Source organism: Octopus bimaculoides, chromosome 3 (assembly GCF_046866305.1).
Source record: "Octopus bimaculoides isolate indiv1 chromosome 3, ASM4686630v1, whole genome shotgun sequence".
Taxonomy (NCBI): Eukaryota; Metazoa; Mollusca; class Cephalopoda; order Octopoda; family Octopodidae; genus Octopus; species Octopus bimaculoides.
The window spans coordinates 152361877-152374564 of NC_142930.1; the positions used below are offsets into that span (position 1 = coordinate 152361877).

Sequence of the window (12688 nt, forward strand, 5' to 3'; positions counted from 1 at the left end):
TGAGCAAGTGTCTTCTACTATAGCCTTAGGCTGACCAAAGCCTTATGAGTGGATTTGATAGATGGAAACTGAAAGAAGCCCGTCGTATATATGTGTGAGTGTGTGTGTGTGTTTGTGTTTCTGTGTTTGTCCCACCACCATCGCTTTGACAACCGATGTTGGTGTGATTACATTATTGTAACTTAGTGGTTTGGGCAAAAGACACCAATAAGTACTGGGCTTAGAATAAGTACTAGGCTTACAAAGAATCAGTCTTGGGGTTGATTTGTTCGATAAAAGGCAGTGCTGAAGCATGGCCGCAGTCAAATGACTGAAACAAGTAAAAGAGTAAAAGAGTTGCTACCCAAGGACAAAAATCATATTACACAGTGTTATTTGTTCCAATAAAATTTACCTCACAAAGACTAACAAAAAAAAAAAAAAATAATAATGAAAAAAGCACCAGAATAAAGTGATGTTTAATTGATAGGAAAAAAGACTAAATGGAGTAGGGAAGTAGAAGAGGTGGGAGAATCATTATGAGAGAATGGAGCATTCGGATTTGACAAGCGTTATATTGTTAAGCATTTATTTTTAACCACAAGATAAGTTATCTTTAGACAAATTATCTTTCGCATTATTTACAACCATTCTTTCTGTTTTTTTTTTTTATTCCATTTCCTTAGGCAAGAAATACAAAAGAAGCATTTAATTGCAAAATAAATATAAGTCTTCATATTTTTTATTGAATCTGTACAGTGATAAACCAATGTAATGACACATATGGAGTCATTAAACCATTGCACTCAGTTATACTGCTGATAGCAGAACAGACATTCCCTTTAGTTCTCTTGTACGAAGACAAACAAACACCACTGCCATTCTTCTGGACATTTTTTTTTAACAAGTGACTATCTCCCCACCCTATCCCACTTTCATGCACTCCCGCACACACACACACTCACTTTCCATCAAATCAATTTTTCTCTTCCATAGCTTCTTTCTGTTTTTCCATCTTTCCTAATCTGCGGTAGACAACTTTCTTTATGTCTTTCAATCGCTGGACTTTCTTTTCCTCTTCTTTGGCAAGAACTGCACGATGTTTGTCGACCCTCTCCCTCATTTTCATCCGTTCCTCTCGTTCTTTATGCTTGTGTAGCTCTCTAAACATTCTCATCAATTTGGCAACCTATTAACGAACAAACAAAGACAGTATAGAATCATTAACTATAAATATAACACTTTAATTTTATTCTGAAAAAAAAAACAAAAAAAAAAATCAGAAAATTATTCAGAATATCTTACCTTAGCTTCTTTGGGATCTTTTACAACAGCAACTCTCTTGTAGGGAACCTTTCTGGGGGCAGTATTCTTCAGGGTGCTCTTAAAAGGTAAAGCTTGTTTCAAATCTTGAGGAATTTTAAATAGCTTCATTGATTTCTCTTTACGCTCCACTTTCTAAAAAACAAACATAAAAAAAAAAATAGCAAATGAGAGATAGTAGAGTATATAATTATTCCTGATAGGCATTTTGTCCATCTTTATATTTTAAGTTCAAATTCTACCAAGGTTAACTTTGTCTTTCACCCTTTCGGGGGTTGATAAAATAAGCATCAGTTGAGTATAGGGGTTGATGCAATCAACTTACAACCTCCCCCAAAATTGCTGGCCTTGTGCCAAAATTTGATACCAATATTATCTCTGATAGGGGTTTCTGAAAACACCATCATCAGTTAACATCTACTTATCCATTCTTGCATGGGGCAGACAGAATTTGCAGAGGCAGATTTTCTATGGCCAGATGCACTTCTTGTCTCCAACCTTTATCTGTTTCTAAGCAAGATATTTCCCCATGACAGGCATGTTTTTCACCTAAAACTGGAAACGAACAACATCGCTTGCATAATGGCGACACTCATTTCAGCCATCACATGATGTCAGGTTATGGGTGCACACACAAACATGCAAGCACACACATATACACACACACAAATTATCATTATCTAACATCCACTTTTCCATGCTTGCGTAAGTTAGACAGAATTTTTTGAGGCAGATTTTTCTATGGCCAGATACCCTTCTTGTTGCCAACCCTCACCTGTTTCCAAATATTACCTTGTAGCCAGAGATGTTTCCAAAGATTGGAAATGAAGGACAATGCTTGTATGACAGCGATGCCCATTTATAACTATCACAGAACATCAGGACACAGGTGTGCACACAGACACACACACACACACACATTCAATGGGCTTCTTCCAATTGCTGTCTACCAAATCCAGACACAAGGTATTGGTCAGCCCACAGCTATAGTAGAAGGCATTTGGTCGAGGTGCTGCACAGTAAGACTGAACCTGAAGTCACATAATGGGAAGCAAGCTTCTAAATCACAGCCACACCAACCCATTTTGTTTATTCATTCATTTGCTTTGCCTGTTTGCCATGCATGTATGGCTTAGATGGAAGGGAATGGAGGTAGGATATTTACAGTGAAATGCCACCAATCCTTAACTGTTTTTTCAAGAAATAACTATATTTTTTTAATCTAGAGGAATTCAAAAGCACAGAATTAGCAGAGGATTTGTTGAAAGGAAATACCAGTAAACATCACCAGAAATAGTAATATCACCAACTATAACTGATCTGCAATTGGTGATGTCAGTCTGCAGCTCAGTTTTCTCAGAGTCACTGACATGCATATACACACAGATTCACACATGTATACAATTAATATATATATATATATATATCATACTTTAACCAAAGCCACCTCCTTCGATACTAAACACACCCCCACCTCAGTTAAGGAGTTTTGTCTTGCAAGTTACTTGGTGACCATGGTTGCAGTCTGATTTGGCTTGGTGTCTACAGCTGGATGCCCTTCCTAACATCAACTACTTCACAGTGTGTGCTGGGTGCTTTTAATATGCCACCGGCATGAGCACTCTTATGCAACACTGGCACAGGACTCTTGCAGGCCAGTTCTCTTCACCAGGATATGCGGCCTTAACACTTCTACTGTGGAGTTCTCTCATAAAGTTTGATCAGCCAAACAAACTGAACCTGAAACCACATAGTTGAAAAGCAAACTTCTTAACCACACAGCTATGCCTGTGGCAATATCTACTAAATATGACAATAAATAAGATTCTGTGTTATTGGGGTTTTATATCAATCATTAGGAGATGATCCACTAAACCAACAACACAATCACTATCTATGCATATATGTTACTGCAGTTTGATTGATCCATATGAAAAGCTGACCTTGGAAAAATTCAATGTGTCAAACGAAAGTGCTTAGCAACTTTAAGCAAGAAAGCAATTGTCTGTCTATTCCACACAGAATTTCACATAATAGTTCACATTTATGAAATATATTCATTTGTCTGTTTAATGTCAGTCTTTTCATACTAGCATATGTTACACAGGAACATATTTGAGACAGCATGTTACAACTTTCTAAAGGCATAGGTGTGTCTGTGTATGGTTAAATAATTCGCTTCCCAACCTCATGGTTTCAGGTTCAGTCTCACAGCATGGTACCCTGGGCAAGTGTATTCTACTCTACCCCTGTGCCAACCAAATCCTTCAAAGTGAATTTAGAATGTGGAAGCTTTTCGTATATGTATGTGTCTGTGTATGTGTAATTTTGTGTCTCTGTCTAGACATCATGGCTGTAAGCAAGTGGCACTATCATACAAGCAGTGTCCTTCATTCATTTCCAGTCTTTTTTGAAAACATACCCAACCAAGGAAGAATATTATCTCATTTGGTAAAAGAAAGAGCATCCAACTATAGAAAATCAACTTCAATAAATTCCATCTGAGCCATGCAAACATGAAAAGTAGCTGTTAAAACAGTACTGCTACTGCTGTTATTGTTGTTGTAGTGGTCATGAAGAGATTTTTTTATTTATTTTAATGGCCTTCCAAGGTGCACAGTGACCAGTCATAATGTCAATCAGGATTGTAAGCATCACATCACCATTTTGCTTGGACAGCGTCAAGCAAAGCCATGGAAATGCCAACATTCTATGTATGCAAGTACAGATATATACATATGTATAATACATGTAAGTGTGCGTGTGTATACATGTATGAATATATACATTGTGTGTGTGTGTGCGTGTGTGTGCACATGCATGTACATGCATGTATAAATAAACAAGAGAAATTAGCCAGTCCAGGGCTATAGTAGAAGACATTTGAGTAAGCTGCTGCACAGAGGGACTGGATCTGAAATCATGTGACTGAGCAGCAAATTTCTTAACTGTACAGCTAGACATAGCTTTACACACACACACACACACACACACACACACACACACACACACATACACACAAGTATGAATGTGTGTGTTTAACATATACATATTCTCAGCCCATTGGTGTTATATTGTATATTCTATTTTCGTGTTTACTTATATGTAAAGTATGATTTACATACAACTGAAGCCAATGGTACTATGAAGGATCATATGATGGATGTATTGCTTTTTTTTCTTTACTTAATAAGGTTAGTTTCCAACATATTTAATGTAGCAAATGTATACCATGTAGCTTTTGGTTTTTAGAATAGATATTATGACCGTTATAAATGAGCATCACCATCATACAAGCAATGTTGTTTGTTTCCAGTCTTCCATGGAAAACATGAATGACCATGGGGAAATACTGCTTGGAAAGAGGTGAGTGCAGGCAATGGGAAGAGCATCTGGCTGTAGAAAATCTGCCTCAACAAAGTCTGTCTGATCCATGCAAGTGTGGAAAAGTGGATATTAAATGATGATGATGATCTCGATGAAGAAGAGACTGTTTGGCTGCATGTCATTAAGTAGCAACTAAAGGGGTTGGTGTCAGGAAAGGCATCCAACTATAAGATATTGCCTCAAGAAGTCTTGTCCAACTCATGTCAGCTTAGACAAGTGGACATTAAAACAATGCACACTCACATACTTCCACCTGAACTCAATATCTACATACATATACACACCACATACAAATACTCAAACACCTATCCAATAAGCAAACAAGAGCCAAGAGACAGACTCAACATAGTCGCTTGATCTGCTAGAAATAGCAGCCAAACCCCTTTCAATTCAGATGCTACTGTCTTAAAAAACAGAAGGACATATTGGATAATGTAGTCATAGATACACAAGTCTGAAAAAAGAAAAAAAGATGACATAAGCTATAACACTTTTGATCATAGGTTCTCCACTCAAAGCTGACCTGGAGTTAGACAACATTCATTCATTCACTTATTCACCACTGACAAAAGCATTTTCACACACACACATATATACACACAGAGGAATTCTGAAAGACTCATTTTTACCTTATAAACTGAATCGCTATTATGCGGAACAGGAATATTCTCTTCCTTTCGGATTTGTCCTACTGTTCTCATACCTCTCCAAGACATCTTTTCACTTGGTGACAGAAGTAGGGATGTAACAGTGTTGTAGAATCTTGGGAGGTCAACAGGATACCAGGTTCGAACAAAGACAATATCTGAAATGGCCAAGGATATTTTTTTTTTTTTATTTATCAAAACTTTATTTGACAATTCTGCAGTTTGTTTTGTTTTTTTTATTGCTAAACCTTCAAACATTATAAGTTTTGTGAGATCTGTCAATCTGTACTATAACTTCTGGTTTGGTTTACAACTCCCCACTTCCTCTCTCTCCTTCTATATGTATGTATACATGTATGTACACACATACACACATTTCTCAACACTATTCTTAAAGACAGAACAAAAATATGAATCACTATTCTATCCAGGTCTCTTTCTCTCTCTCTCCAGCTTTCTTGGTATGGCACACATATACACACAAGTACATACATACAAATATGACAACAGTATTATCTGTCTGTATGTATGAGACACTCCTTGATAAGATTGTTAAAGACATTTAGCTAACTCATTATTTTTTATTTCAGAAAACTAGTAGAGTAATTATTTTCTTACAATCATTTTTATATTCATTGACTGTTTCATGACCTAAAGTTACTTTTTAGAGACAATACCTCAGAAGATGGCAATGTCCACTATGAAAGCAGATGATTTTTAAACATTATATGCATTTTGATCTACTAAATGTTTTATTTCAATATTATTTTATCTTCTATTGCTTAATTCTTTCTGGAATACATGCATCATCCTCAATATCATCATTTAACACCTGTTTTCGTTGCTGGCATGGGTTGGACAGTTTGACCAGAGATGGCAAGCAGAAGAGTTGCATGAGGTTCCAGTCTGATCTGGCACCTGGTTTCAGCCTGATTTCTATGGCTGGATGTCCTTCCTAACACCAACCACTTTACAAAGTGTGCTAGATGTTTTTCATGAAACACCAGCACATGTGGTTTTACATGGTGCCAGCATGGGCACTATTATGAGTCGTTGGCATCCCATGGTGCCAGCTTATATTTCAATACAGCAAAGAATTACTGATTCCAGACATAGAAGTTGGATGCAGAAATTTTATGGAATCAGACTGAGACGATGACTGTTATCAATTGATATCAATCATCATCAAGCAAACATCATCTTGAAAGAAATCCAGCTCAACCTGCTGACAGGTGAGAGGGTCAGCCACTAGAGGAAATGGATGAAAAAGAATAATGAAACCTGGTTGGGGAGGTGATGTGTGGGTGTGAGGCAGATAACTGTATGCCCATATGCCAAATCAGACCTGCACAACTCCACAAGTTAAATGGGGGTGATGATCCTAAAATGGACTTAAGGCTAAATAAGTCTGTCAATTGAGTAGGTAGAGCTTCACATCAATGAGCAGAGACCTGTGCACTGAAAAGCCATCATGAGGAAAGGCCTGAAATGAGGCACATTCTCTCCTAATGACCCTTGAAATCTATTTTAAACTGACTACACCTGCACAAACAAGCAAGCTGTTTTCAAGGCTATTGCCAGCTAACCAGACTGACTGAGCTTTCTTCAGTTTGTCTGACTGATTTATTCAACATCACAGTCTAGTGGTTTACAATGAAAAAACAAATACAGTAATGGAAGAAAAAAAGCTACTTATGTAAGCAATGAAAAACAGGTATAAATATAAGGAATAATGTAGGCATGGCTCTATGGTTAAAAAATTTGCTTTGCAACCATGTGAGTTCAGGTTCTATCTCACAGTATGGTGCTTTGGGTGTCCGTCTTCTACTATAGCCGCAGGACAACCAATGCCTTGTATGCAAATTTGTTAGATGAAAACTACATGAAGACTTCTCTTGATGCTATGATACAAACTTTCTATTTAACCCTTTAGCATTTAAACTGGCCATACCCGGACCAAACATTGTAACTGGTTTATATCCAAACTGGCCAGATCTGGCCTCTCACACCTACCCTACAATGTTATTCTAAAAATATAAAATCACATCATTGTAATCTTGAAACTTTGAGATAATGCTTGATTAAGTGAAAATAATGTGAATGAATAAGCATTGCAATGATGGGATTATCTGAATGCTAAAGGGTTAAAGCAATTTAAATTAAAACTTTCCTTAAAATTTCATGTTAATTTATATTTCAAACATTGTTTTAATAATTATCAAGTCATTTTATTATATTCTTCATTATTTTCAAAATTAATAGAAACAAAGGCAGTGCATTTCAACAGGAATATAGTATGGAGAGGGTTAAGGAGATAAATAACTCCTGAGTTAAGTTCACTCAGAAACTACTGTGTCAGCTCAACAACAGAAACAAGACCTTCACAATGGAGCATAAAAAGTTATAGGATACAAGTAAAAAAATACAAACCACTCATTACAATCCTATCCTCAAATGTTGCTCTAAAGGCCCCAGGCGGATTTTTAACAGCTTTCTTAATTTGGCCTCTCACACCACTGACAGTTCGAAGACAGGCACCAGTGAATTTAGCAACTTCAAGCGGACTGTTGAACATATCCTGCATTGGGAAAAAAAGGAGCACAATGTACTTGTGTGTGTGTGTGTGTGAGTACTTTAAACTCTAACACCTGACAACTCTCCCCTTCTCAAATCTTCTCCCCACTTCAAGCACTTTTCCCCTTTCTTGTTCTTTTCCAATCTTGCAAGTTACTTGGCAAACTCACTAGAGCTAAAGGCATGGAAAAAGCAGCAGTACATGTTATAAAATGGTTGGCGTTAAGAAGGGTATCCAGCAGTAGAAGCCATACAGAAACAGACATTGGGGCTTAATGCGGCCTTGCAGTTCACCAAATCCTGTCAAACCAGCCAACCAATGTTAGCATGGAAAACAGACATTGAATTTGATGCTGCTGGTGATATATACATGTCAAGGATTATGTGATAGCTATAAATAAGGAACTATTTCACTGTTCATCGAAATCCACCTCAACAAATAACATCTGACTCATGCAAGCATGGAAAAGCAGACAGTGAAATGATGATGAGGATGTTATGAAAGCTCAACCAGTTCTACTATCCACTTGCTAGATATATTACGTATAAAGAAATATTTAATTCAAACCTTAATAAAGGCACTCTTCTGAAAGATTTTGTATGGTGTTCCAGTTAATTTTAGCTTTTTAACAATTTCATTTGATTTATCTGCTTCCAAAACAACACCAGTGGCTGCAATACAGAAACCTGGCTGAAATAGAAATGAAACACATCAAACATAAAATCTCCACAAGAAAAATCAATCAAAAACCATTAATATAGTGTGTGTGTGTGTGTGTGTGTAGGCACATGGTTTAGTGGTTACAGTATTTGGCTCACAAACGTAAGGTCATGAGTTCAATTCCCAGCAGCGAGTTGCGTCCTTGAGCAAGACTTTATTTCACTTTGCTCCAGCCCACTCAGCTGGCAGAATTGTCACATTCTATGTCATGCTGGATCTGAGTGCCATGCAGTGTACCAAATTAAGAAACTGTGATCACCCAGCCTACTAGAAACAGCAACCAATTCTTCCTCAAATCTCACACTACTGTCTTAACAAAGGAAAAACACAATGTAGTGTAGTTCTAAGTGCACAAAATGATGTGTTGATACAGCAGGTATGTAACTGACCTTGAGGTCTGCTGAACAGCAACAAAGATGAGTTGATTACAGCTGGTGTGTTTTTGACCTTAGACCACTTCAACAGATATGTTAATCCCAGCTGTATACTCTTCACTTAAGTCTGCTGAACAACAAATGTGTGTTGATCACAGCTGATATGTCTTTCACCTTAAATCAGTTCAATGGCAGCACAGATATATTGATTACAGTTGGTATACACTTGAGCATAGGTCTACTGTGCAACTAAGATACGTTGGTCATAGCTGGTATGTTTTTGACTGTAGGTTTACTCAACAACAACAAAGAAGATATATTGATCACAGCTGGATGCCTTTGGTCATAAGTCTGCTCAACAACAATAACGTTATATTCTATTAACACTAAGTAATAAAGCAGCTGAAAAACTTACTGAAGAATTGTCTAATGTCTCAATAGCTAAAATACCGGTGCCTTGAGGAACAATTGGTCCTGAAAAAATAAAGAAGCAAATAACAATAAATGATAACTTTCAATATATTTAACACTTTAACCCTTTGGCATTCAAATTATTCTGTCAAATGTAATGCTTATTTATTCACATTGGTTTGAATTAATCATGCATTATCTCACAGCTTAAAGGGTGTTTTGAGCAGTTTCATGATAGAAATATGTCATAACTATATCATTTTGTATATTCCTTTTCATTTTATTATAAATAATATGTGAAAGTGAGAAATACATATTAATTTTCACTATGTTACACACATGTATTCACCTTTGTCTCACCTGTTAATGAGATCTTTTTATTAGATGCATTCTGTTACGTAAATGAATTCATTAAATTGTATAAGAGTACATAGCTAATGGTATATTAACTAGTAAAAGAGTTTTGTACTTTATTTTCAATGAAAACGTTTGAATGAAATATAGAAAAAAAAAAATCTTGTACCGATTACACCTGTATTTTATTTTAATTCAAATTAACGTACATCATCTTGAAAAATGTAAAATTGTTGGCGATTGACATCTGGGATAATTTTAGTAACAAATCAAACAGGTAAGATGTATTAAGAATATGAATTTTAGTGTTTATTCATAATGTTATTGTTTTTACACCTGTTAATTAAATTTACCTGCCCATAAAAGTCAAATTTAATCAGAAAGACCAGCTAAAATTACGTAACTATAAACCACTGGCATATAAGCACCCATTTACAAAATTTCAAATCTGTATGTAGGAAATTAACAAAGTTACAAGCAAATATTATGGATACCCCACTTGAGCCTGAATGAATCAAAATTAATGTGAACAGATAAGCATTACATTTGACAAATTAATCTGAACACTAAAGGGTTAAACATATTATTACAGTCCAATATCTGAAAGAAATTACATTACTATCTAACATACATATTAACAGATTTCTATTACAGTTCATTTTTCATTTAACCTGCAGATTAACAAAGGACTGAGATATCTGGAACCTTGATGTACTCAAGAAGATCTGTCCACCACAGCAGAATTGATACTAGTGCTGGTGCCACGTAAGAAGCACTGGCGCTGGTAACACATAAAAAGCATCCAATATACTCTGTAAAGTGGTTGGCATTAGAAAGGGCATCCAGCTATAGAAACCATGCCTGAAGAGACAATAGAACCTGGGGCAGCCTCCACCCTTACCAGCTCCTGTCAAACTGTCCAACTCATGCCAGCATGGAAAATGGATGGACAATGATGATGATGATGATGAACATTCATATGAGACATTCAAAATAGGTATGCCACATATTTGAAACCCAAATAACTTACTAATTCAAGCAATAATTTCGAAATACAAAAATATAATTTATTAACCTTTGATAAGAATTTGTTGAACTTCCTAGTTTCTATGAGAGTGGCTAATAACAAAGCAAACACAACAAAAACATTGCTACCTAATATTTTGGTGGCTGGATATCTTAGATGGATGGGACTACAAGAAACATACAACCATAAATAAGGGTGAACAATAAAAAGATAACAATAAAATTTTAACTTACCCCAAAACATAGTGTTACAATGTAGGTGTTCTGGTGTGTATTTCAAAAGACGATTCCTAAAGTTATGGTCTTGGATATAATAAGCTGGAAGTGTCTGGAATCTTCGCCAACCAACAGACATAATCACAGGGTTTCTGGATTTTAAGATTTTTTTATACCAACGATGTTTCTTAAAGCGAGCCTAAATACAAAACAAAAAAAGAAACACATGTTATTTATTTGGATATTTTACCAGCACATAAGAATAAAAAATTTTGATGCAATGACATTGTTAATAGAATTAATCTTCCATAGAAATTAAGTCCTCAAACAGTTCTACCCAACCAAAGCCTTGTGAGTGGGTTTAGTAGATGGAAACTGAAAGAAGCTTGTCATATATGTATGTATGGTGTGTGTGTGTGTGTGTGTGTGTGTGTGCAATGGAAGTGGGATGGTTCATCTTTGTTCACTTAGCATTTGGGTTTATTTTCTAATTTGGTTGAATCTTGGTTGTTTTTTTTTGTTTTTTTTGGTCAGTTATTCTTAGCGTTTTGACAGAAAAAAGTCATTCTAAAATTGTTTTTTAACGTAAGCGTACCACAAACAAGTCGAATGCTTACACAGAGCAGGTTTTAACAGCCACATCATCCAAACCGAGCGGGTGAAACCAGGCTTAGCTGATGGATTTCTTTCAGTTTCCATCTACTAAATCCACTCATGGTTTTGGTCAGCCCGAGGGTATAGCAGAAGACATTTGCCCAAGGTGCTACACAGTGGAACTGAACCCAGAACCATGTGGATGGGAAGTAAACTTCTTACCACACAGCCACAACTGAGTCTTATTGATGATCAATTTACCAAAGCTAGACAACTCCATTTTCTCTTCATTTATTATGAATAACTTATTAAGAAAGGTGTTTGCCAACTCCTTTCCTGTATTCTCCCAATAGTGTTTTTTGGTAGAGCTATGTAAAGGGTCCGGCACACACCTTCCCATCCAATAGTCTGCACATTATAGTAGTAGTCTTGAATCTTAACAATGCTAAGTTACACTAAGGATGGTAACGGCTGCAAAATGCACTCTTATTTATGTCTCCTGTCTTCATAATCTTGTTAAGACATACTTACTCTGACAAAGCCAATATTTTCTTCGATGTTCTGGATACCACCAATAACAATAGGATAGCTCGGATCAAAATGCTGGATAAATTCACAGGGCATATTCTTTATTTCGATCCGAAGATACATTCCAGGGCGATAGCCTTCATACTGGACACGAACTTCATCAGGGAGATTTGTAAATTCTTCTTTATTTAACTACAAATTTATATGAAAAACAAATGTACAAAATTTTACAAGATATCATTAATACTATTAACAATATAACAACAAGAATGATAAAATTGAGAAGGTAAACTTGTTTACTCTGCAGTGGAAGTGAACCACAAGATTGGGAGGGAAACAAACTTCTAAACCAGAAGTCACGTGTGTGCCTATTTGCAAATGTGGTGTGCAAAGAGAAACCTGAACTGGTATAGACATATCATGCATATGGAGGATGACAGCTGGATAAAGAAGTGCTCACTGATCCAATTTGAAAGAATCAAAGAAGTTACAATATCTCTATGTGCACAACAATTACAAATATTTACATCAGTTAAACAACAAAAGTTGAAGTA

At 36.1% G+C, this 12688-nt stretch overlaps 1 protein-coding gene across 1 annotated transcript in view; it reads right to left on the reverse strand.

Moving 5' to 3' along the window:
- Positions 1-686: 686 nt before the first annotated feature.
- The window catches only part of LOC106873506 (ribosome biogenesis protein BMS1 homolog), a 47343-nt gene continuing 35341 nt past the window's right edge, over positions 687-12688 (reverse strand). The window contains exons 18-25 of the mRNA XM_089349799.1: positions 12138-12326; positions 11031-11211; positions 9421-9479; positions 8479-8601; positions 7767-7914; positions 5319-5494; positions 1285-1437; positions 687-1168 (exon numbers count right to left, since the gene is read on the reverse strand). Of these exons, the coding sequence (XP_089205925.1) occupies positions 956-1168; positions 1285-1437; positions 5319-5494; positions 7767-7914; positions 8479-8601; positions 9421-9479; positions 11031-11211; positions 12138-12326 (1242 nt within the window). The 3' untranslated portion in view covers positions 687-955. The remainder of the gene's footprint in view (positions 1169-1284; positions 1438-5318; positions 5495-7766; positions 7915-8478; positions 8602-9420; positions 9480-11030; positions 11212-12137; positions 12327-12688) is intronic.